We start from the raw sequence: 27,824 nt of genomic DNA, 5'->3' as shown, positions 1-27,824 counted from the left end.
TCTACTGAATAACACAGTTCACAATGCCCTTAAGTATCTCTATTTTCATACTATAGTAAAAAATTTCCTTCCAAGGATCTTTAAAAAAAGATATAACTCATTAATTTAATATTCTTGTAACAGAAATGTTTTCTACATTCTTACAACAGATACTATATTCCTTACAACCTCCCTCAAACTGAGCTGAAGAAATCAATTTTATAGGACATACTTTTTGCTCAGATGTCTGAAGACTGTTCATTAACTTGACACAGAAGTAATTTAACATTATCTCAGAGAATAAACTGTACTTTTCAAGACCTCAATAAATTGTTTTTTCTGCTGAGATATTGATAAATGTAGTGCTTACAGCTAAACTGTGTCACCTATTAATAAGACCCATATTCTTTCACAAACAAACTGGAGCCAGATTAGAAACTGAGAAGCCAAGGGGCACCTGGGTGGTTCAGTCAGTTGAGCGTCCAACTCTCGATTTTGGCTCAGGTCATGATCTCACAATTCACGGGATGAAGCCCCAAATCAGGCTCAGTGCCATCAGCCCACAGATTGGGGTTCTCTGGGAATTCTTACTCTGCCCTTCCCCCACGTGGTCTCTCTCTCTCTGTCCCTTTCCCCACTCTCTTTTTCTTTTTCTCCATCTCTTTTCCCTTTTCTCTCTCTCAAAATAATAAACTAAAAAAAAAAAAAAAAAGACATTGAAAAGCCTAATGACACATACTTTAAATTTAAATTTAAATTATTTAAAAAATAATGTAGAATAGCCATCCTACAGAGATGTATGTAACTGCTGTTTATAAAACAATTGTTTATGTTGCTCAGGCAATTATTAGGCCTTTTGTCAAACTGACCTAAACAAGGCATATATTTCTAAGATTCAGAATATATATATATTTAGCTCCTAAGAATTATCTTAAGAGTTATTAAGGCAAGTTAATAAAATAAATAGATAATTTCTTATACAGTGTAAGGATACGGTTATTCAAGCAGTCTTCACCCTAAGTGAATAATCCATTGTTAAAAATGTAACTTTTCACACAAATCCTGATTATTTGCTGCTTTATTTCCATAGGAAACTTTTTTCAAAAGATGGGTCTTGCTTGAACTGACCAATTCAAAATCAGTATTATGGAAAAAGAGTATGTCCTATCCACTGATCTGAAGTGAACAGCACTTGCTCCTTTGACATAAACAATTTTTAGTCTAGTGATTCATTCTTTCATTTATTCACTCATAAATATTCACTGCTCTCCTACATATGCCAGGCAATATTTGGAGTCATGAGTACAAACAGAGCTGTGAATACAAAGGTAAATGAAGCAAAGAGGATTCCTGTGCTCATGGAGTTCACTTTTTAGTACAGGAGACAAACATTAAATTAAGAATGAAAATTACACTAGTGGTATGTTCTAAAGAAAGGAAACAGAGTAACAGGAGGGGAATGCCTGCCTGTTGAGGGGAAAGGCTGTCAGAGAAGGTCTCTCTGAGAAGATGCTGACATGAAGGGGTGACAATGAATGACGAGACAAGTCACGTTTCAGAGTGCCTGAGAGAGAGAGGGTTTGGGCAGTGAGACGAGCTGCGTAAGACCTGCAAGTGGACGCGAGATTGGGGCAGGTGAGGAATTGAGGGGCTGGGATGTTTTTTAGGAGATGGAAAATACGCAAGATAAGGCAGCAGAGAAGACAGTAGATTTTTCTGTGATTAACTTCAACAATTAACTCTAAAAATATTGGGTATGTATTTAACCACCTTCTACCAATAATGGTATTTCCTGTAAATACACAGTGCTTCAATCATGTACTCAAATGTGAGCTACAGAAGATAGAACATGGAGCTGGGAGCCAGAGGAGACTTGGATTCTCCTCACCCTCAGAGACTACTGGTCCAATTTTTCTGGTTCTCCATTTCCCCAACTGCCAACAAAGAGAGCCAAGCAAGAGACTGACAGGTAATACACTCATCTCAGAAGAAATGAATTCTACAATGTACATGTGAGATTTGTAACTCGGAATAAAAGAAACAAACAAACATTAGTGAGGAACAAACATGCCATCCAGCAAATTCAATGAAAAAATAATAGTTACCATGAAATGAGCATTTATAATGCCTAGCACTATTCAAAAACCAGACATGTAATGCCATTTAAAGCTAATAAAATCCTATACAGTGTCCTTGTTTTATGGATAAGGAAACTACTACACCTTAGAGAAGTTAAACAACTTAAGCCAGGAGGTGGTGGAGACAGAATTTAAAATTAGACCAAATTCCAAGGCATGCTCTTAATCGCTCAGTACATTGTCTCACTTAAACTCTGCATGAACCCTATCACTGTCACCTTACAAAGTTTCACCTTACGAGGGGAACAGCATGGTTAGACTCCTTTTCAGAGAGTCATTTTCAATATCCACCTGAATTACAGAAGGTTTCCTAGCAGTTCCTCATCTAAATATTTCTGACATACTCAGGGAGAATAAATGGTGTTATTTAATGGCATGCACAAAACAGAAACACAATATATACTTGTTGCTGAGTGAAGCTACTCAAATAAAAATGTATTAAATATGACTAATAAAAGAGAGGTTGGAATTTTTAAAAAGTTTTCTAAAATGGTGTGTTTTCTTTCCCAAACATATATCTAAAATTAAGTTACAATGTAATGACCATCAGTAGTCCTGGGATAATTTCCCACAAATATATAACAGATTTTTAAAAATTAACAACTAGGGCGCCTGGGTGGCTCAACTGGTTAAAGCGTCTGACTTCAGTTCAGGTAATGACATCCACAGTTTGTGAGTTCGAGTCCCAGCAGACTGCCAGCTCAGAGCCTGGAGCCTGCTTTGAATTCTGTGTCTCCCTCTCTCTCTCCACCCCTTCCCCATTCATGCTCTGTCTATGTCTCTCTCTCTCAAAAATAAATAAACATTTAAAAAAATTAACAATGAAGATAAAATTGTATTATTTCCAATTATAATATTTAAAATATTAATATCAATTAATATAAATGAATAGGAAAATAAGTATATCCTCCTTGTTTCTAAGAAGGACCAAGACTCAGGAGAAAAGAAACCAAGATGGCTGGCTCAATCCCTTCTCTCCTTTGGGACGGATATGCCTGCCTCATGGGAACAGGCACACTTATCTGCTCCGCATGGGGCTTGCAACTGCCAAGCTTTGCCAATGAATGGATAAGAAAATATAGCCATTTCAGATGTGAATTTAGCAAATTCTTCGTGGCACAGACCTAAGCTACATTCTCCAAAATCAACTGTATTGGTATGACGGAATAAGTACTAAGCTGTATATATGTAAATACAAAGCTGTAAAAGTGTAAAGAGTTCACCTGTCTGTTACTCCAGATCTCTCCTTTGGTTCTAAACTTGAGTATTCTTTCTTTAAAGGCAACAATTTTAAAAGTAAAGGTCGGGGCAGCTGGGTGGCTCCATTGATGAAGCATCTGACTCTTGATTTTAGTTCTGGTTATGACCTCACGGTTCGTGGGACTGAGCCACACGTTGTGCTCTGCGCTGACAGCGCGAAGCCTGCTTGGGATTCTCTGTCTCTCTCTGTCTCTGTCTCTCTCTCTCTCCCTCTCTCTCTCTGCCCTTCCCCACTCACACTCTCTCTTTCAAAAATAAAAATTAAAAAAAGATAACATAGTAAGGTCACTTGTAAAGGATAAAAAAAGAAAAACAACATATTCAACTTAGGTGTTTCTCAAATATAAACAATTCAAAAATAAAGGAAGTTTCTAAAAGAAGATCTAGTTATAAGATTATATTTTAAAAGACAAAATGAAGTGGGGCGCCTGGGTGGCTCAGATGGTTGAGCATCCAACTTCAGCTCAGGTCATGATCTTGCAGTTCAAGAGTTTGAGGCCCGCATCTGGCTTTCTCTGCTGTCAGCACAGAGCCCACTTCGGTTCCTCCATCCCCTTCTTTCTCTGGTGCTCCCTTGCTCACTCTCAAAAATAAATAAACATTAAAAAATAACTGAAACAAAACACACAATGATGCATGAAAACATACACCATGGTAATTAACAATGGCAGTTGATTTTTAGATGACTAAAATGTCATTCATTTTTGAATAGTTTAAATCAAGTATTTTCTCAATAAGCTTTTGTTCTTATGACTAAAACAGTTAATTATTTTTAAGAATGCTGTATAAACGTTATTCAGGTATTCTCAGACTCCACCAGCATCTTTCTGATGGAGCGAATCCGTGAGAGGACAGCAGCAGCCTCCTTGCAGGACTGTGATAGCAGCCATGGGAGGCAGCTGATGACCTCAGCATGAGCCCTGGCCCAGAAAAAGGACTCAACACATGTCGTTTCTCAACCTGTGTCCCTTAAAGTCAAAAATCACATACTGAAATAACACTACTGAGCACATTTTATTTTTTTTTGTAGATCATATTTTTTTTTAAAATAGTTTATTGTCAAATTAGTTTCCACGTAACACTCAGTGCTCATCCCCACGTGTCCTCCTCCATGCCCATCCCCCCTCCCCCCCACATCCATCAGTCCTCAGTTTTTGTCAGCATTCAAGAGTCTCTCATGGTTTGCCTCTCTCCCTTTCCCCCACCATTTCCGCCCTTCTTCTCCCCCTTGTTCCTCCGTCAAGTTCCTCCTAATCCTCCTATACGTGCAAACATATGATATCTGTCCTTCTCTGCCTGACTTATTTCTTCTATTTATTTTTTTTTACAAATAGTTTATTGTCAAATTAGTTTTGAGCACATTTTAAAAATGATTCTGTAGATAGACACATGTCCATGTCTCACTGCAATCAATATGGTTTATTTGCGATTTAGCACGAATCAAGCAGTCTCAAAAATTGATAGTACGATTCATTTTTAGCAATCATGGTAGGAATTCTAGAGCCCTACTGATCTATTCTTTCATCAAACCTACTTCTTAGCAGTAGAAAATGTTCCTGTATAAATGGTTGAACACTAAATAAATATGGCTATATATTTATTTCAAAACTCAATGGATGGGATGTCTTATCTAAGGACACTTTTAGTTTGTTAATAATAATCCATTAGTTAAAAGCTGACTGATCTTTATGATATTTATTTCACTCACTGTATTAGAGGCATAAGGCAATGCATATCTATGTGCTTTTATTCAGGCAATGAAAAATGTTTTGACTTGACACAGGCCAATGGAAGAGAACACCCAGAAATGGACTGAGAACTATATGGACAACTTTAGTTGTCAAACTAAATCTTTGTCAAAGCAGGAGAGACTATCCAATAGAAAAAAAGACAGGCTCTTCAACAAATCTGGGAAAACTGGACAGCAATATGCAGAAGAATGAAGCTGGACCACTTTCTTACACCATACACAAAAATAAATTCAAACTGGATGAAAGACCTAAATTTGAGACAAGAAACCATCAAAATCCTAGAGGACAACACAGATAGAAACCTCACTGACCCTGGCCTTAGCAACTTCTTACTAGACCCGTTGCCAGAGGCAAGGGAAACAAAAGCAAACATGAACTACTAGGACCTCATCAAGATAAAAAGCTTCTGGACAGTAAAAGAAACAAAGAACAACTATAAAAGACAGCTGTGGGATGGAAGAAGTTATTGGTAAATGAAATATCTGATAGAGGGTTAGTATCCAAAATACAAAAAGAACTTAGCAAACTCAACACCCAAAAAAAAAACAAACAAACAAACAAACAAATAATCAGTGAAGAAATGGGCAGAAGACATGAATAGACACTTTTTCAAAAAAGACATCTAGATGGCTAACAAACACATGAAAAGATGCACATCACCACTTATCAGGGAAATATAAAGCAAAACTATGATGAGATATCACCTCACACCTGTCAGAATGGCTCAAATTAACAACACAAGAAACAGCAAATTTTGGCAAGAATGTGGAGAAAGGGGAACCCTTTTGCACTGTTGGTGGGAGCAAACTGGTGGAGCCACTCTGGAAAATGGTAAGGAGGTTCATCAAAAATGTTAAAAATAGAACCGCCCTATGAGCCTGCAATTGCACTACTAGGTATTTACCCAAGGGAAACAAAAATACAGATTAGAAGGGATCCACGTACTCTGATGTTTATAGCAGCACTATCAACAAAAGCCAAATTATGGAAAGAGCCCAGATATCCATGGACTCATGAATGGATAAAGAAGTGGTATGTATAATGGGAATATTACCCAGCCATCAAAATAAATGAAATCTTGCCATTTGCAATGATGTGGATAGAAGCAGAATGTATTATACTAAGCAAAATAAGTCAGTTAGAGAAAGAAAAATATATGATTTCACTCATATGTGGGATTTAAGACACAAAACAGATGAACATATGGGAAGGGGTAAAAAGAAAAAAGAGAGAGAGATAGAGAGAGCAGGAAACAAACCATTAGAGACTATTGGCTATAGAGAACTGAGGCCTGATGGAGGGAAGTAGGTGAGGGATGGGCTAGATGAGGGACTGGCATTAAGGAGGGCACTTGTGGAATGACCACTCGGTGTTACTAGCTGTTAAGTGGTGAATCACTGAATTCTACTCCTGAAACCAATATTGCACTGTATGTTAACTAAAATTTAAATAAAAACTTGAAGAAAAGAAATTTTAAATTAAAAAAAAACAAAAACTTGAAAGAAATGACAACACAAAAGAACAAAGTCAAAGAGTCTAAGCAATATCGCATCTCAAGTCTGCTTTAAAAACAAAACAAAACACAAATATCAGTATGATTCTTCCAGTCTAAGCCTCACGTGGACTAGCTGTAGAAGCCTGATGAAATACATGGGATACATATATAGGTTATTACTTATTAATTTATGTTAATGTCTGAGAACAACAACTGCCCTAACTATTCTCTACATTATCATCACTTTGTAAATGTGTGTAAGCCTGAGAGAAGGAAATTACCTCAAACTATTCAGTAGGCAATAGTACATCATGACACTGAGGTAAAACAAAAATAAAAAGATTAAAAAAAGAAACAAACAACTTCCCAGAACAGATTCCAATAAAAATTAATGATGGTTACCTCACCAGGGCCCGAAAAAATGGCTTGCCCGTAATCCCTTCTCTCCCTCATTTTCAAAACAGCTATTTTAAACCTTTCCCCACCTCTCCTCGTGTTCCTACTCTACCATCCTCTCCCTGCATCATTCTCAGCCTCTTATTCCATAGATTAAAAAAATTAACATCCTCTAAATGTATTAATGTTTACACCCTCTCCTCTATTCTACCAACCGGATGGGTGATATGTGAACTGATCTCTTACTAAGCTGCTCCTTCTACGCCTTCCCTTCTGCCACACCAGTCAACAAAACTTTAATCCCAATAAATGTGTCTGTGTGCCTCCTCTACTTTTGCACACATGCTACTGAGTGCCTGTAAGAGAAAAATCACACACCCACAAGGATAAGATCCAGTACAAACTTATCATCTCCAACTTTCCCTGGACCCTCAATATCCTTCAATTCTTTTACCATCCCTTTCAACTCTCTCTCTTCCCTCTAATATTCCAAACCAACACAATTTCCTTAAGCCCCCTCAACTTACTCCAAGGCTCTTAACAGACCACATCTTCTGTTGATTACTACAAGAAATCGAGGTCATCAAGCAATATCTTATTCTACTTCCCACCTCCTTAACTACAATCATATTCACACCCAACATGATGTGCTCTCCTCTAGGATGAAATAAGTGTCTTTCTCCTTCTGAAGGCTCACCTGCCTCCCTAGAATTTGACTCCTTGTTCTCCTCCCTCAATCAATTTCACTCTTGGAAATTTCCTAATTTTCTCCTTTGCTGGTTTCTTCCCTTCTCTTTATGAGCCTGGATTTCCTCCATCTTTACAAACAAAGCAAAACACTAGAAACTTCCAAAAAAAAAAAAAAAACCACCAAAAAACACAGAACAAAAATACCCACCCTCTTGTAGCCAAGTTCACATCCATCCATCTCTTTTGTTCTCTTTCCTTTCAAATTTCTATAAGCCCAATATATAGTTACTGTCTCTTTTTATCTCCCATTCACTTCTCAACTGTTTTTCTGGTTCCACCATTCTAGTATCTTACTACTCTCTCTCTTCTTACATTTATCTTTTAAGCCCTATAACCACCCCCTCCTGATCCCTTTTGTACTGACTATCTCTTATTCTGTATCCTTTATGGGTTCCCCTCCTTTCATCAGTCATTCGTACTCTCCATGGTTCATCCTTAGCCTACTGCTCTTCTCACTTGGCAGTATAAGCCATGAGTAATCTCTATCCCCTTCCAAGGTATCAACCACCCCATCTGTGCCAGAGTCCAAAAAGCACATATGCAGCCAAATTCCCTACCTGAGCTTCTAACTGCCTACTGAATACATCCACGTGGGAAACTTGCAAATAGTTCAGGTTCAATGACCCACATTGAATCTATCTTAGAAATCTTTCTTTCTCAGCTACTGGGAAAAACATTCACCCAGTTTCCCAAATTAGAAACCTAGGAGATAGCTTGCATTGGTCCCTTCTACTCTCTGATTCTATTGCTTAAAATACTTCCTTGGCTCTGCATGCCTCCAGATTAGCTCCTAATACAACATGTAAACCCACCATGACGTGCCTATCAATCTTGACANATACTTCCTTGGCTCTGCATGCCTCCAGATTAGCTCCTAATACAACATGTAAACCTACCATGACGTGCCTATCAATCTTGACANCGCCCCTTGACAATCTTATTTTTGCTCCTCCTCACATAAAATCAATTTCTTGACTCCTTATAGATGCTGGCATATATTAAAATGCTTGTTGCCTTTTATCTTGACTCATACTTTAGCCTCTTACACTAATTACCTTCTTTGTTAATTTAGCCCAGTTAATTCCAATTGGGCTAATGCTTATCTTTTAATGCCTCATGAATCACATTACATTCTTGAAGGAGACTTCCCCGGATCCCTACAGATTTAAGGACAACTGTCTTTCCAAGGGTGCCCTTCAGTGTTGAAAGAGCTAAAAGTCGTACCATCATTTGGCAGTGGAGAGTGTGGGGCATCTAAAAGCCCTGTGGAACCACCGGACTTTGTAAACTAGGTACTTATATACCTTTGATAGAAATTTAAAAATTATTTTAAATATCCCCACCAAGATGGCTACATGTAATCACCATGACAAAATACATTTTAAAATTAACTCTATTTACAGTCTGTAGGGCCTACATCTACCCTCTTTCAAATACTCTTACAGAAAACCTGCCAAACAACAAAGTGAACTGAGATGACTGTGTAAAGTGGACAAAACACTTGGGCAATCACATCATTTGGTGCAATAAACCATCACTGCAAAAAACAATGGAAATAACAAGTGGTAATTTACAACCTATCCCTCTTCCAAAACTCAACCCAACCATTATAAGAACATTTTACAGAATGTTCAGTCTTCATCTGTTAGAACCAAATGGAGTTCACCCTGACCAGGCCTCAGATCAAGTCATGGGCTTGAAAGCAAATTGAAAGGAAGGTATGAAAACATCAAGCTTCTTAAAAACTTATTCTATCATTTTTCTTCCTACCTGTGATTTATTAGAACCTTAAAATTCCTGCAGTGCCATCCAGTCCTGGAAGGCCTGGTTCTGGCACCCTGGACCTACCCTGTTAAACACTGGCAGCATCATGTACAGCTTCTCCTCTTGTTCCTTCTGAGTCATGTGCCGGGGAGGGTGGCACAGCTCAGTGAAGAGACGGCGGAGGTGCATGAGTCCTAAGGCGTTGTCCTGGGGGCTGCACTCCTCCTGCCTTGGTCGCCCCATGATCCTCTTCACCATGTTCATCTTGGCTGGTGGGTGATAAACTCTTCTAATTCTGTGGGAAGATGTTCATACACAGACAGTCAAAATGTCATCATCCTGACCAGGTCAAGAGCTTAGAAAAAGTAAGAAAAAACACAAAATTCTATTTGAAATATATCTTCCACTACTTTAAATAGAAAAGATAGAGAGGCAAAGGTAATTTTGATAAGTCCCCCCTAACTGACAAAGTAGGAATCATGGTACCCAATATCCCTACTGGCTTTGACACAATTTGTATAATATATAAAATGTTAATTGAACAAGTAACAAATGTTTCCAATTCAGTCATATGAATTTCAACAAATAAAGGGATCACATATCTCACTATTAATATGTTGCTTGATGGCTGAGCATATGTAAAAGAAGACTAGAAAGTTCACCCTCACCTCAAACATCCAAACAGTAACAACAAAAAACTGCACCCCCCCAAAAAACATAAATCTTTCTATTTTTCTAAAAGTCTATTTATTTATTTATTTTGAGAAAGAGAGGGAGAATATGAATATCCCAAATATGCTCTGCACTGTCAGTGTGGAGCCTGATTTGGGAATTGAACCAACGAACCATGAGATCATGACCCAACCTGAAACCAAGAGTCAGATGCTTAATTGACTGAGCCACCCAGGAGCCCCTGAAACTTTCTATTTTTAATTAATTTTTTTTCTAGATGAAGGATTACAGTTTAGGGTCTACTTTGTTATAGTTTGAAAACATGCAGATTAAAACAATGATATCCCAATATATTTTACAAATCATAAGGGGACAGTAAAATTTTTCATATAACTGAAGGCTTCTTTTTCAAACTATACTTTGAAACCCTTTGGCAGGTCATGTTAATTCATTTAGTGGATCATGATAAGCTTTAAAAAAATGAGACCGAAGATACTGGAACACATATAGTATGGCTGATTATTATTTCATGAAACTTATTTTAGGTAATTCATGCATACCAAATCACAACATAAAATGTATCCCTGGCTAGAGCTGCAGTTAAGAAATAAACAAACCACTGAGTTAGAATAGGTAGCAGAATCAATAACACTAAGCATTCAGGAAGCATTATCAGCCCTTTTCAACCACCACTAACTGCGCCAGCAATTAGCTAATTTCAGACACAAAAACAGGGTATCTTACAAAAGAAACCAGGAAAGCTGGGTGGACATGATGAATATACAGAACTCAGACAAAAAACAATTTGCTTTTTAACCTGTAGAGAAGCAGGAATAACCTGAAGTTTCATTTTTAATTTTGCTGCATAACTACATATGCCAGCAGATCATTTCTTAAGAAATGAAAGATTACTGCAAGGCTAGAGCTTTACCTACTAAACTTCTGTCCACTGATGTTTAAAACTCTAAGAACTACCATCTTAAATATGCCTGCCCTTGAGAATTCTGAGTGAATTCCGTACTTGGCCACTGATACATGGTTATGCAGTCTAGCTGAATGCCACAAGAGGCACGGGGTGACTCACGTCAGGCGAGGAACAGACAGACACTGCCTAGAGCTCATCTGTGTTGAGTGGCTGCTGTGCAGAGGGCACTCAGTACACTCTAGTATACTCTGAGGGGTCCAATCATGGGGCAGAGTGCTCGGACACACGGGCAAAGGCCTCTAGACCACAAAATGACAAACAAAAGGTAGTCTACTTCAAAGCTGTTTAGCATATTTCATTCTTGGAAAATACGTTAAGTCCTCCAATTATAAAGATAACAAACAAATACATTCAAAAAGCCTATGTGCTATTTACAGTCCTGGAGAGTCCCAAAACAAAAATAAAATCTGAAGCAAATTATGAAACTTTTGATAATCAGCTAACATTGTAGATTATTCTTATCTCTGCTCTTTTTCCTTAGCCCATAGCTAGAGTTGATAATCTAGACAGTCCTGGAGAGGATTTAGGAGATGTGCGTTCCTCTAACACTTCAAAAAGGTTTTTGAAGCAAGAGATCCCAGCTTTCCAAGAGGTCTATGTCATTTTTTAAAAAGTCAAGTAGCACTCTAAATTAGAGCTTCAAATCACTTTCAGACCTTCTCCTTTGCTCTTCATTCTAACTTAAGCAAGGGGATGGAAAAGAGGATTAACTCCACCTTTAAGTGAGGCCCCAAGACAAGAGCAACTTGCTTATCTCACAGTAATAAAGAACTAGATGAGAGCCATGCCTCCCACCTCCTGGTCAAGTACCCTTGCAGCTTACTCATATTCACGTGCCAATTTTAAATTATTCACTTCTTGAAAACTGAGACTCTAGCATGCTGATTTAGCACCAAGTAGCAGTTACAATGGGAAAGAAATCTTTTTGATTTTTCTTAAAAGTCTAAACTAACCAACTTTCATTGGAAAAAAAAAACACATGATCACATAACGACAAACATTAATTAGATGTAATAAAGCTATTGTACCATCGTTATTTAAGATTTATCTGATAACAAAAGCATATATATCAATCAGTTAAGTAGGTTTACCGGTATTTCTCACTGAGGTAATTGCAGTAATGGAAAAAGTTCAGATTCCTTTTTCTCCGAACTTACCAAGAAACACTTAAGCATATTAGGTTGCTGGTTCATTGCTTCATTTCCACTCCAATATTTATATTTAAAGTGGTATTCAGGCAAGAACTATCATGTTTACCATACTCCTCAGCAGTGAAAGACTAAAAAGAATAAGCACTTTTTAGTCAAACCTGTACAAATACACCCACATGAAACAGGTAACTTCAGGTGAACCCCCTTGAATCCTAGGTTTCTCTCACCTGTAAAATCTTTTCTCACAGCCTTTTTGTAATGCATATTAAAAGAACTTCATTTCTATTAACTGCCAAGCACATTAGTTACATTCAACAATTCTTTTTTCTTCCTTTATAGCTTAATCATGAAACATTTAATCTTTTCACTTACATTAGGAAGGAAAACATTAAGCCTTTACAGTTCTATGTTTTAGAGATTTACACAATGATAAAACATTAACAAAATATTTATTCCTTTGTTAGATGCTCAACAAGAGGCTTATAAAGAAATGCAGATGAGATATGCAAAATAAAATAATAATAATGATAAGGTACACCACAGAATGATTATTTTGGAGATAATGTTATTAGAGGTTCTCAAAATATTTATAAAGATTATTCTTTATAAGAACTGGTTTGCTAATACAAACCCTATTTTGTTTCACCAGGGAAAAGTGTTTGTACTGCCATCCTGCCAACAGGGGGTTATTTAAATAGCAATGAGATAATTACTGCTATGAGCCCAGACAGTATTTCTTACTCAAATCTCTTGTGTTAATGCTTGAAAATCCTAGATACTTTACCCTTCTCCCCACACCCTACCCCTGCCAAAAGTCTTTAGAAATTCTGCCATTATTTAAATTATAGAAGTGTATAAAACAAATAAATCGCCTAAATTTTAAAAATGTATTTGTCAAGTAACTAGCTGCCTCTGAGAAGCTCAGCTAAAAGCTTAAAATAGCTTTTCTAAATAGCCCCGTAATTCCACAAGAGAAAAAACAAATAGCTCACATTGCTAAGAGAAAACAAAGAATTACTAGCAATTTCTCAGCTTTTTATTTTGTTCTTAAACTTTCTGTGGAAAATAACCTACTTTTTTCTTCACTGTAAAGAGTACAAGCAAAACTTCTTACACTTTCGAAGGACAAAACTTGAAGAGGTTCCCCATAAACTGCGTCTATAACCCAACAATCTAATGTACATATACATTGAAAAAGACCTATAGATATGGTCCTAAATTAGAATTTAATTTTTCTGCCTGTTGAAGCATTTTTTGCCTTACAAGGACACTCTTATCATATTATAGCCTCATCTGTAAGATATTATAAGGTCTGCCACCTCACTTACATGGCAAAATATAATTACCCTTAAGACCTACTCCCAATATCTCTTCATCCTTCCCAGCCCATCTGTATACTCATCATCCATACATATACTGGACAACTTCTCAAAGCATCTTTTTGCTGTGCTTAATTTTCTCCTTTCATAGACAAAAGCATATTCCAAAGTCAAAAGCAACTCCCCTCCATTTAAGGACATTTCACATATGATTTCCAAGTACGAGTAGCCACTGTTGAGATCTCCCTGACACCATTCTTGAACCACTCCTTCTAACAGCCTCTACTGCTGTTTTGAGAGCTCCAAAGGCAAATTTACTCTAACAGTTAAATGGCAGTTAGGTTATTTGATATGATGAAAACAGCGTAATTATATTACGGAATAAATAAATAAAATAAATTTTATAGGCTGGCCTGACATCCCCAGCCTTCTCTGAAAGTGTATTTTCATGCAAACTGTCTTCTAACCTTTGTAGAAGACCCACGAAAGAATATAGCACGATGCTTCTGTAGTTGAAGATTGCCTCATGTCAACACAGTTTTGCATTCTACATGCCTCCACTAGGTTCTAGTACCGGTCATTCAGCTCTGTCATCCTCTATCAGTGTCCTCTGAGGACAGCACAGGACGGGGGGACGGACCTCAGGAGTGAGATGCATATCAGCAGGCCCAAAACTTTCAGGGCCATAACGCTAAACCTACTACCGGCAGGAATTTCTCCATTTCTCAAATTTCAAATTGTGGAATCTCACTCTTAAGATCCTAATTTTCGAAACATCTGCCTTTTTCACTCCCTAAAGCTGTATGGTCTTTACTGAAAATGATACAGGTCAGAAATTCATTTATATAGCAAAGGAAAAGGAATGCCAGGGAAGGAATAAATAAAGGTAAAATAAATTGTATTCTTTTTTTTTAAATTTTTTAATTTTTTTAATTTTTATTTTTTTATTTTTATTTATTTCTAGGAAAGAGAGAGACAGCGTGAGCAGGGGAGGGTCAGAGAGAGAGGGAGACACAGACTCTGAAACAGGCTCCAGGCTCTGAGCTGGCAGTCAGCACAGAGCCCGACACGGGGCTCGAACCCACGAACCGCGAGATCATGACCTAAGCGAAAGTCGGACGCTAAACCGACTAAGCCACCCAGGCTCCCCTTTTTAATTTTTTTAATGTTTTATTTATTTTTGAGAGAGAGAGAGAGACAGCGTGAGGAGGGGAGGATCAGAGAGAGAGGGAGATACAGAATCAGAAGACAGGCTCCAAGCTCTGAGCTAGCTGTCAGCACAGAGCCTGATGCGGGGCTCAAACCCATGAACCATGATATCATGGCCTGAGCTGAAGTCCGACGCTTTACCAACTGAGCCACCCAGGCGCCCCTGTATTCTTCTTCTTAATTCAAGTATGATTAACATACAGTGTTACACTGGTTTCAAGTACACAATATAGCAATTCAACAAGTCTATACACTGCTCACCAAGACTAGTGTACTGTTGGGGCGCCTGCATGGCTCAGATGCTCAACTGACTGAGCCACCCAGGTGCCCCTAGGCCCATCACTTATTTAACCCATCACATCTACCTCGCCTCCAGTAACCATCAGTTTCTTCTCTATAGTTATGAGTTGGGTTTTTTCTTCTCTTTTTTTTTCTTTGTTTTGCTTCTTAAATTCCACATGAGTGAAATTATACAGTATTTACCTTTCTGACATATTTCACTTAGCATTCTATCCTCTAACTTCAACCATGCTGTTGCAAATGGCAACATTTCACTCTTTTTTATGGTGGAGTAATAATCCATTGTATATATATACACCACACCTCCTTTATCCATTCACTTATGGATGGATACCTGGGTTGCTTACATATCCTGGCCATTGTAAATAATGCGGCAGTAAACAAAGGGGTGCATATATCTTTTCAAATTAGTGTTTTCATTTTCTTTGGGTAAATACTTAGTAGTGAAATGACTGGATCATATGGTATTTCCATTTTTAAGTCTTTTGAGGACCCTTCATACTGTTTTCCACAGTGGCTGTACCAGCTTGCATACAGTGTACCAGGATTCCTTTTTCTCCACATCCTTGGCTACTTGTTATTTCTTGTGTTTTTGATTTTAGCCATTCTGACATGTGTGAGGTGACATCTCATTGTGGTTTTGATTGCATTTCTCTGATGAGTACTGATGTTGAGTATCTTTTCATTTGTCTATTGGCCATCTGTATGTCTTTGTGGAAACAGGTCTATTCATGTGTGCTGCCCATTTTTAATTGTATTATTTGTTTTTTGGTGTTGAGCTGTGTTAGTTCTTTACATGGTTGGGCACAGTGGAAGGTGCCCGCAACTGTCACTGATGTATTTTTTGTCAACTTCAAAGCATCTATGGACACTCCTTTGCTTTTCCATACAAGAGTAAGCTCAGGAATGCTTTGCTTCACTCTAGGTCAAGGTCAGGCTGCCTCCTGCACATATAGACCCTTTCCTCTGCTGCCTTATTGCCAGTTACACTAAATACAGTATATGACAAGAGTTTATTAATACTGTACTGTAGTCAACATCTGTTAGTGATATTGAAAGTCATCCTACACAATAACCCTCCTTTGTGTTGTCTCCCTCACACTAGCCATGAAAGTTTTCAAAGGTAAGTGCAGGTTAATTTGTTTATTTTTCCTTCTATTTTGTATATTATTTTGTATTATATTACAATATTGTAATCATTTTTATATGAATATTTTTGAGTTGTGGAATGAATCATCTGGGTTTCCAGTATTTCTTATGGGGAAATTCACTTTGATATACAAGTGCTTTGGATTACAAGCATGTTTCCAGAATGAATTATGCTCACAAACCAAGGTTTTACTGTAATCAGAATAGATTAAATGTAAAGAGATGGAGAAAGATACATAATGCTAACTTCAAAGGAAAGCTGAACAGTCTTCAGAACAAGCAAAAATATCAGGGATAAAGAGGGGCATGGCATATCAACGAAAGGGTCCATTCTCCAAGAAGGTAACGATCCTTAACATATATGAGCCTAACCAAGAATATCAACCTACATGAGGCAAAAACTGATAGAATCAAAGGGAGAAAGAGATAAATCCACTGTTAGAGTTGAGACTTAACAGCCCTCCTACAATAACTGACAGATCAGGGATCAGGTGTGCAGGAAATCAATGCAGATAGTTTACTGAACAGTACTATCAATCAATCGGATCCACAGTTGGTATTTATAGAACACTCCATCCAACAAGAGAATACACATTCTTCTGAAACTCACATGGGGCATACTTCAAGATAAAATCACACATTGTGCCATAAATACACCTTAAAAATTTTTAAAGAACAGAAATCATACAAAGTATGCTCTAAAATCACAATGGAATTAAATAGGAAATCAGTAACATAAGATAGCTAGAAAGCTCAAATATTTAAAATTAAATAATACTCCCTTATTTTATTTTTGAGAAAGAGAGAGAGAGAATGCACAAGCTGGGGAAAGCAAAATGAGTGAGAGAGAGAGAGAGAGAGAACCTTAAGCAGGCTCGACACTCAGTATGGAGCCAAACACAGGGCTTGGTCCTAGGACACTGGGCTGAAATCAATGCATATATTACAAAGAAAAACGAGCTAAAATCCTACCCTAGGAAAAGAGAGAAAGAAGAACAATTTAAATTTCAAGAAAGAAAGGAAGTAACAATTAGGGCAAAAGTCGAAACAAAAAAACAGAAAAACAAAAGAACGATAAAAAAGCTGTTTCTTTGAAAAGATCGATGGTAAAATTAGTCTAAATCTCATTAACATGTGACTGGTATTCTCACCTAAAGCTCCTAAATTATCTCCTGAAAAACAGAGGAGATATCACATCAATTCTGATTTAAAACCTCTGTTGATTCCCTTATTGCTTAAGAATAAATTGAAACCCCTTAATCTAAGTCTTTATACACTCCGGCCCCATCAATACTTGCAGCCTCTTTTACTAAGCTACTTCTCTTGCTCTTAATTCTGCCACACTGAAAGTATCTATCTCCCAGCCTTCCTGGATTCTGAGTCCTGTGTATTTGTGTGTTATCCACCAAAGATGCCCCTCCTCCACTTTTCCTAGCAGCCTTACAACAGTTCTGAGGTCATTTTCAGATACGTCTTTCTCAAAAATCTCCAGGCAGAGTGTGTTGTGCTACATTTTATCCTACTGTGGTACTTTAATGATACTCTACTGCAGAATATTCATCATTGAAAAGTATAGCATAGTGGTTACACAAGTTTTGTAATTAATTGCTTGGGTTCAAATCCTAGCTGCAGGAGACATGTAACTTGGCTATGTCAGTTACTATCTTTGTACATCAGATTCCTCATGTGTAAAGAGAGACATTATCAGACTCTACCTCACAGTGTTTCTGTTATGTAATTTACCAAGTGAGTTACCTACCACGTGAAAAGCACTAAGATAAATACCTGGCACAAGAGCTCAGTGACAGCCGTCGAGACGCATTCTACTGCAATGTACTTATCCCAATATCACTATTTACTCCCGTTAATGTGTAATTTTCCTCAATGGTGGGAACCAAATCTTACTTACTGTTGTATTGAGTTCACAGTAGATAATGGGTGACTGAATATTAAGATTTACTTACATATGGTCATACACCTGGTAGAAGATAACATCAGATTTTATGTCCAGATATTCTGAATGTGCTAGTTTTACTACTGCTCACACAGACAAAAATGTACATAAAATTCTTAAAAACTTGTATGTATTCTAATTCTCATCCTATAGAAACTATAATCTTCACTGTTCTTAAACATATGCAGGAAAAAAACAATGACATCAACAACCATTTACCCTTCAAGTTACCAACTTCCTTAAAGATCATTTCTCTTTACTTAATTACCAGTTATCTTCACTAACCTGCAAAGTCCCTCAAAACAGTCTGTGCTTCTCAAATTCTCAAATTCAGTAGAAATGAATGAATGTACAAGTGATTCCCATAGCTTTTAGGAAAAGTATGAATTTCGAGGCTTTTCATCATGTGGCCCCTGCCTAGATCTAACCCTATTCATCTCCCACCTTTCCACTTTACTGCACCTATCCCCTGCCTTAACCAGATCTCCCTGCTGTGCCTTCACACNGGGGGGGGGGGCGGGACGGGGAAGGAGGCTCCAGGCCCCTAATTTACCTATTAATCACCCCTTAAATCCCAGTTCAACTGTCTCTCTTCTAGAAAGCATTACCCAATCTCCCAATTTGACAGAGATGCTCCCTTCTTTGTCTCCATACAATCCTGTGCCTGTCTTTATCACCGCATTTTTCAGTGTTACATAACTCTTAATTTTTTCCCCCCAACACTGGACAATAAAAGATTATGGAAGACAATAACCATGTCACTTTCTCCCAAAAAGGGGTGCCTGGTGGCTCTGTCAGTTAAGTGTCCGGCTCAGGTCATGATCTCATGGTTCATGAGATCAAGCCCCGCATTTGGCTGCGCAATTAACAGTAAGGAACCTGCTTGGGATTCTCTCTCCCTCTCACTGTCCCTCCCTCCATGCGCACTTGTGTTCTCTCTCTCTCTCTCAAAATAATATAACCACTTAAAAAAAAAAGAAACTTTCTACCCCAATATTTAACACCTGGCAAATAAGAGACAGGCAACAAATGACGACTGATAACTAGTAAAAAGTAATCGATAAAAGTTTGGAAGCTGAATGAGCTGGAGGCAGCTAAAGCCCAAGGTAAGTTAAAGTGACTTAAGAAGGCTAAAGAAGGGAAAATTTTTCTCTAAATTCCTTATCTGTTTATTTTAAAACAAGAAGGCTTATTAGAAGACAATTTGGTTCTTTATGCTTTGTTTAAATTCAATTTTATTACTTGAAAAAGTAAACCATACGACCATTTTTGTTCACAAGTATTGGGTACCCCAACATGTCTTTTTTTAAAGTAGTCAGGAGAAACTAATACAAATTCGTCAAGTCAGAACTGAACGGGAAGGCAGGGGCAGAAGGAACCAAAATCACTACTAATACAGTTGGTTGGTAAGCAGATGACGACACAACACAAGGCAGGAAGCCAGAATCCTCCACAGGGACTAGGTGCAGCAACAACAATCCTGAGGCCAGAAACATGCAAGAGAGGAAGTCAGTTTACCACTCTCAACAACAAGTCATTCCCGGGTAAGCAGGAATAGACGCTGTAATCTGAAAGCAGGGAAAAGGAAATGACAAACGCCAAAGATGGTGCAGAATTCTATCAGTAAAATCGTACAAATGAAAGAATAATGGTATCAATGAAAATAAGAATGGGAAAGTAAGTGTTGGCTTCTTTGCAGACTGATTATACAACGATGAAGGCTTTAATTATGAATGCCTATACTTGTCTCAACGTGTCAGAATTCACATATTCAGGTAAATTTTAGTCTACCCATCAGTTATCTTTGAAGGCTATGAACACATAATGATGCCGACATGGTTCTAGTTTCTAATATTCATCTTGAAAGTTGCTTCCAGGGGCGCCTGGGTGGCTTAGTCGGTTAAGGTCTGACTTTCGCTTAGGTNAAAAAAAAAAAAAGTTGCTTCCAGAGAATTCTATAAGCTATATCTAAAAACCCGTGTCATCATGTATCATGTCTTACCAGAAATGGAATTACCCAGCTTGCTCATTTGCCTTAGTTTCTAAACTTCCTCCCAAATAACTTTTGCCTATTACTAAATATCAGATCCTTCCCAAAGACTGAAAATGTACCACTAATAATCAAAAGAATGCATCGCAGACGCTGCAGCTGATTACAGGGAAAACATTCTAAATAGATTCTGAACAATGGCAAGTGTCTGTCTACAACAATGCAAGGCCCTGTGAGAGTACCAATCCTCCATGGTGGAACTCTATTTTTCTAAAATTCCTAACAGATCAGTACAACATTCCTTAAAAGTGACATTACTGCTTGCAGAGGAATACAGTCAAAACCGTTTGCAAGGCAAAAAATGTTTCTCAAAATCTGTCATATATCTAATTTTGCAGCTCTGTCGTTACAATATCCCTCCCCTCATTTTATGCTCATTGAATATCACCCACCCACTATTCCCTAAACATTAGAATTTCAAACCTTTCATGCTTCCCCCCCTGCACGGTCTTTCCTCTGCCTGAAAGGCCTCCTCAGGCATTTCTGCCCAGGAACCTCTACCGGAAAGTTCATGATCTTACTTTGATAGTAACGTGATCAATGATTCAAATAAATATTTATCATGGCATTCCCTACCTCACCCAGATCTCCTTCTGTTCCAGCCACCTAGCTCTGTTCTCCACAGCTTATATTCACCATGTCCTTGCCACTGAAGCCATTAAGAAAGTAATTTGAAAAACAAAACTTTTAAAATATTTATAAGAAAATGTTGGAAAATATCTTTATAACCTCAAGGTAAGGAAGAATGTCTTTAAAAAAAACACAAAATTAACCTTATCAATTTTAATAACTTCTGTACATGAAAAATCAATAGAAAGAAAACACTAGCCACAAATTGGGAGCGAAATATCTGCAATACCTATAATGAACAAAAAAGCAGGTGATCTAAAATATATAAAGAATGGCTACAAATCATGGAGAAAAGCAAACCACCCAATTAAAAATAACGGACAAAAGACAAATTCATTCAAGAAAATGAATGACCACAAATCTTAAGGGCTACACAACCTCATCAGTAATAAAGGAAATGAAAATATATAATTTTCTGGTGGCTTCTTGCACTCTGTGGTAAAAATGTTTGTTCATTTACCCTACGTGTAGGTCCAGGACACTATCACCCACCCATCCCAAATGCACGGTATTCATTCTCATCACCTAGAAGAACACGCACTGGCGGATCCACACGAAGCTTCTCCACCAGGGTTGAGCCTGCAGCCAACAACCAACATCCCAGTGTGATCACACTTGAGGCTATTTGTCAACCTACCACAGGTGGAGTAAAAACACATTAGGATTCATGGAGGGGATCTCTCGGGACCAGACGGCTCCACTACCATTTCAATAAATTGAACCTAGTTTGATATCAGCGACCTACATATTTTTTATGAGTTTTTAAAAGTAGATATATTTTTACACTCAACTTTTTCATGTTTGCTACATGACATACTGACGATGAATGGATAAATGTATTAGAGATGGCTACCTGGATACTTAGGTGAGTAGAGTGAGGCAGGAAATCTTCCGCTGACACTTGCCTTATTAACTTTTCCATGAATTCCTTGATCCAAATTATTTTAAATACCCTTTATTTATTAGAAATGTATGAACAAAACGTTTGCAAAATTTATAAAATCTTTAAAGAAACATGCTTTATAAAAGGTGGTACTGATATGAAATCTTAGAGATAAAAAAATTACTTGTTAGTGGATAAAACCTTTTACTAACCAGAAGATTATTGTTTCCCTTCTAATTTTTTGCATTAGATATTCTACAAATGAAATATAAAAATATGTTGACATTCTCCTGAGAAGTCCATTCTCACTAATGGGATCAAAGGAAGGGAATTAAGGAGTGAAGGGATGGTAGGAGAAAAGAAAAGAATAAGAAAACTATATTTCTCTGTTCTTCCAATACCAACCAACACATAAGAATGATTGCCACAAATAGCCATGTCCTAATTACATCATTTCACTGTTGATCACATGTAGCCTATTTTAAAAAAAGCCTTTGGGGAAGACTAAGAGGAGAAATGCTATTCTTAACAGTTAGCTATTTAATACATTTTACAAATCCATCCAAAATATTGACTATATTTTGAATATACTGCCCTTTACTCTGGGGAAATAATCTGCTAACGTAAATAATTTTTGCAGAGTACAACTCAGTTTACCATACTTTTCTTATATTAGTTTCATCTTCCTCTTAGAGGGAATGCCATATAATGATATATATAAAACTACATAAAACACTACTTAAACAAATTGGCACTGACCCCGTGATAATCTACAGACGACTGTTCCCTAGGTTTGTTTGTTTTCAAACATTTTATAATAAAGCCTCTCACTGTTTTGGGAAAACAAATCTAAAAAAAAACAAGGACTTTTCTTTCGGGACCAGAGGATCAAGCATACCGAACTGTTATTTTATTTCAGGGGCACCTGGGTGGCTCAGTCGGATAAGCGTCTGACTTTGGCTCAGGCCATGATCTCATGGTTCATGAGTTCGAGCCCCATGTTGGGCTCTGTGCTGACAGCTCAGAGCCTGCAGCCTGCTTCAGATTCTGTGTCTCCCTTTCTCTCTGTCTCTGTCTCAAAAATAAACATTTAAAAAACGTTTTTAATAAAATAAAAATTATTTCAAATGTCTAGGCTTTTGAATCTAACTGCTTAGACAGAAAATATAACCTGTAAGAAAAAGAATTTTCTATAAATGAAGGGTATAAAGTTTCATTTTGTTACTTACCTTCCTCATACAAAGTACAGGTAACATTCTAAAACTAGCAATTTGGATTGAGCAAGATGTTCTAGGTATGGAAGTGCAGCATGTAGACTTGGGATTCAAGAGAATATAGATTACTTTTCAGCTTTATTTTTTTTTCTGAAATTATCTAAAAGAAAGTTATTCTACAGTCATCCCAAAATACTTTAGTTGATTTTGCTAAAAAGCAAATTTAGCACTTCAAAAAATGGGGAAAAAAATAAACCCATTAAGTAATTACACTTAATTATATTTAAAGAAATTGATTTGTAATTCTTTTTTTTTTTTTAAGTTTATTTACTTTTGCGAGAGAGAGAGAGAGAGAGAGAGAGAGAGAGAGAGAGAGAGAGAGAGAAGGGCAGGCAGAGAGACAGAAGAGAGAGTCCCAAGCAGGTTCCGCACTAGCAGTGCAGAACCCAACATGGGGCTCAAATCCACGACTGAGATCATGACCTGAGCTGAAATCAAGATTCAGATGCTTAACCGACTGAGCCGCCCTGGTGCCCCTGTATTTGGAATTCTAATACAATTATATTTAAAGAAACTGATCAAGAATTTCCAATACAAATGTTTCAAGGATCATGTTTCTACTTAACATGTTAAACATAATATGAATGTCATTAAGAGGTAACAATGAAACTTGTCAAAACTTAATGAAACTTGAACTTTTTTTCAATTTTTCAAATTTTTAAAAATTTATTTTTAATATTTTTTTAATGTGTATTTATTTTTGAAGGAGAGAAAGAGCATGAGCAGGGGAAGGGCAGAGAGATGGGGAGGAACAGAATCCAAAGCAGGTTACAGGGTCTGAGCTGTCAGCACACAGCCTGATGTGGGGTTTGAACCCACAAACTGTGAGATCATGACCTGAGCCGAAGTTGGATGCTTAACCGACTAAGCCCCCACACACTCCTATTTTTTTTAAGTTTACTTATTTTGAGAGACATAGGCACAGCACGAGTGGGGGAGGAAAGCGGAAATAGAGAATCCCAAGTAGGATCCACACTGCCAGTGCAGAGACCAATGTGGGGTTTGAAATACAAAACTGTGTTGATGGCGACCTGAGCCAAAACCAAGTCAGGCACATAACCAACTGAGCCACCCAGGTGCCCCTATTTTCTATTTTTTTTTAAAGTAGGTTCCATACCCAACATGAGGCTTAAACTCACAACCCTGGGAACAGTCAGATGCTGTACCGACGGAGCCAGCCAGACACCCCAAATTATGTAATTATAAATTCTGAAAATAAACCTCGGCCAAATCATGGTAATAAAGCCAGTGGCTAAGAATAAACAAACAAAAATATGAGAGAGCTCAGAGGCAAATGCATGCTTGTATTAGGAACCTAGTGTATGATGAAGGTCAGAGGAAAGGAAGACAAACTGACTTCTACCTAAAGCCATATACAAAGGTAGATTCAAGGTGGATTAAAGACTGAATAATGAGGGGGAAAAAAAAGATGGAATAATGAGAGGTAAAACTATACAGAGAAGAAAATAAATGAGGATATCTTTATGAATTGGGTAAGAATTTCTTAAGCATAAATTCAAAACTATATTGCATATGCAAAAATAAAATATCATATAAAAGATTAAATATTTTGGATAAGCAAAGAACATGATGAATCAAGCAAAAAGCAAGATAACATAATGGAAGATATTTGAAATGTCTAAAACCACAGGGTAATTTAGAACTTAAAACAAAAACAAGAAAAATATACCAATCCCAAATAAAAAAAAAATATGAACAAGCAACATGAAAGGTTAAATGTAAAGAAATGTTTTAATTTACTTAATAATCAAAGAAATGCTGACCAAATAAGGAAATATCACTTTATACCTCTTAGATTAGTTACAAGCAGCAAATTGGGAAATGCCCTGAGTTCCTGGACATGTGGGTAAGACCCATATACATGACTGCAAGAAAAACAGACTGGTAGAGGATCTAAAGGCAGTGTGTGGGTTTTTTTTCCATTTTTTAAAAATTCAGGTATAACTGACATATAGCGTTACTTTAGTTTCAGGTGTACAATACAATGATGCAACAATTCCATACATTACTCAGTGTGCATTACGATAAGTATACTCTTGATCCCTTTTACCTATTTCACCCACTCCTCCTCCTCTCTGGTAACTACCTTTTGTTTGTTCTTTACATTTAACAATCTGCTTTTCTGTCACCTTTCTTTGTTCCTTTGTTTTGTTTCTTAAATTCCACATTTTTCACTTTTTTCTTATTTCACTTAGCATGAGACCTTCTAGATCCAACCATATTGTTGCAATGGCAAGATTTTCTTTGTTTTTATGGCTGAGTAATATTCCACTGTGTACACACACACACCCACACACCCACCTTCCTTATCCATTTGTCCATTGATAGACACTTAGATTGCTTCCATATCTTGACTATTGTAAATAATGACACAGTAAATATAAGAGGTTCATAGCTTTTCAAATCAGTGTTTTCATTTTCTTTCAGTAAATATCCAGTAGTGAAATTCCTAGATCATATATTTCAATTTTTAAATTTTTTGATCAACCTTCATGTTGTTTTCCACAGTGGCTGCACCACCTTGCATTCCCACCAACAGTGCATAAGGGTTCCCTTTATTCCACATCCTTAACACCCCTTGTTTATGTGTTTTTGATTTTAGCCATTCTGACAGGTGTGAGGTGATAACTCATTGTGGTTTTTAATTTGCATTCCTCTGATGGCTAGTGATGTTGAGCATCTTTTTATGTGTCTGCTGGTCATCCTTGGGCTCAGGTCATGATCTCACTGTGTGAGTTAGGGCCCCACACGGGCTCCATTTAGTTGTATAAGTTCTTTAGATTTTTTTTGGATATTAACCCCTTATCAGATAGATCATTTGCAAATATCTTTTCCCATTCAGTATATTGTCTTTTTGTTTTGTTGATGACTTCCTTCGCTATACAGAAGATTTTTATTTTGGTGTAATCACAGTGGTTTAATTTTACTTTTTGTTCCCTCTCCAGAGGAGATATATCTAGAAAAATGTTTCTACGGCAGATGTCAAAGAAATTATTGCTTATGTCTCCTCCCAGAAATTTTATGGTTTCAGGTCTTACATTTGTCTTTAATACATTTTGGGTTTAATTTTGTGTATAATGTTAGCAAGTGGTTCAGTTTCATTCTTTTCCATGTGCCTGTGCAGTTTTCCCAACACCATTGGTTGAAGAGACCGTCTTTTTTCACGGTATATTCTTGCCTCCTCTGTCACAGATTGACCATATTAATCGTGGGTTTACCTGGACTCTCTAGTCCGTTCTATTGATGTATATGTCTAGTTTTGTACCAGTACTATACCGTTTTGCTTACTACAGCTTTGTAGTATACCTTGAAATCTGGGATTGTGATACCTTTAAATTTGTTCTTTTTGAAGATTATTTTGGTTGGTATTTTGTAATACTTCTGTATTTAGTTAAACTAAGACCAAAAAATTGCTGTTTTATATAAGAACTATACATTTACATTAAGATAACTAAAATCTGGGGCACCTGGGTGGCTCAGTCAGTTGAGCAGCTGATTCTTGATTTCCGCTCGGGTCAAGAGCCTATGGTTGTGGGACCAGGCCCCATATCGGGCTGGCACTGAGTATGGAACCTGCTTGAGATTCTCATTCTCTCTCTACCCTTTCTGCCCACTCTCTCTCTCTCTCTCTAATATATAGATATACATATACATACATATATATGTGTATATATATTTATAAGTTTAAGATAACTGAAATAAATATTTAAATAAAAACCATTTCAAGTCTTAAATAAGTTTCAAGTGAACCACGTTTAAATCAGATACAAGTAGGTATTTTTTCTAAAGTAATTCTTAGCCATTTCTCAATTTAGCCTTTTTAATTCCCTATAATCTTGACACTTACATATTCCTTAAAGAAGACTTTACCTGCTCTGCAAGTAACAAGAAAAAAATTTACATGTGTAGGAATATTTGGCTAAAACTTTTTAAAAAACATTTGTGATTCTTAGGATGGTACAATATCTGGATGGACTTCATCTTCTTGGGAATGAGGGAGTGACTGTTAGTTCGTGATGGTAACTTGGTATATATAATAAACCTTAAGGAAACAAGATCTGGCTCGGAGAGAGAAGACTCAGACGGTCAATGTCCCTCAGAACCAGAAAGATTTCCAGTATTAGAGAGAAAAAAGGAAATAAAACTGAGTTCTTTATCCCATCAAAATAAATTATGCAGCTTTTAATGGCAAATCTGAGCATCTTCTAATCCTCAGACAAGACTACCCATGATCTCCATTAACAAAAAATCACACTGAGAATACCAAGATGGTTCTGTAGTGTTCAATAACCTCGATTTAGATTTAATATAGGAGAGCAACTTTTATTAGTATTTTGGAGTCATTACAACTTTGTCATAATCTCCCTCCCATTCTTTCTATGGCTATGTAATAAGAACTATAGTTCAAATTGAGGACTTTTGCAGTATAATATTCCGAATTAAGAGTAAATTATAGTATAGGGCAACTGGGTGGCTCAGTCGGTTGAGAGTCCAACTCTTGATATGGGCTCAGGTCATGATCTCACCATGTGAGTTAGGGCCCCACATCAGGCTCCACAATGACAGCATGGTGCCTGCTAGGGATTCTTTCTCTGCCCCTCCATGGCTTGTGCACTCATTCTCACTCTCTCTCAAAATAAATAAAAATAAACTTAAAAAAAAAAAAAGAGTATATTATAAAATGTCAGCCATTG

The 27,824-nt window shown here is 37.1% G+C and overlaps 1 protein-coding gene across 5 annotated transcripts in view; it reads right to left on the bottom strand.

The window, feature by feature from the left end:
- Window positions 1-27,824, bottom strand: part of WDFY3 (WD repeat and FYVE domain containing 3) — a 229,970-nt gene that overhangs the window by 165,257 nt on the left and 36,889 nt on the right. For all 5 annotated transcript variants that reach the window (XM_077765173.1, XM_077765175.1, XM_077765174.1 and 2 more), the window contains exon 2: window positions 9,618-9,828. In XM_077765173.1, coding sequence (XP_077621299.1) covers window positions 9,618-9,797 — 180 coding nt within the window. In that variant the 5' untranslated portion in view covers window positions 9,798-9,828. The remainder of the gene's footprint in view (window positions 1-9,617; window positions 9,829-27,824) is intronic.

The sequence above is a fragment of the Crocuta crocuta genome, unplaced genomic scaffold (assembly GCF_008692635.1).
Source record: "Crocuta crocuta isolate KB4526 unplaced genomic scaffold, BGI_CrCroc_1.0 scaffold134, whole genome shotgun sequence".
NCBI classification, from domain to species: domain Eukaryota; kingdom Metazoa; phylum Chordata; class Mammalia; order Carnivora; family Hyaenidae; genus Crocuta; species Crocuta crocuta.
This window is presented reverse-complemented; position numbering and strand designations above follow the sequence as displayed.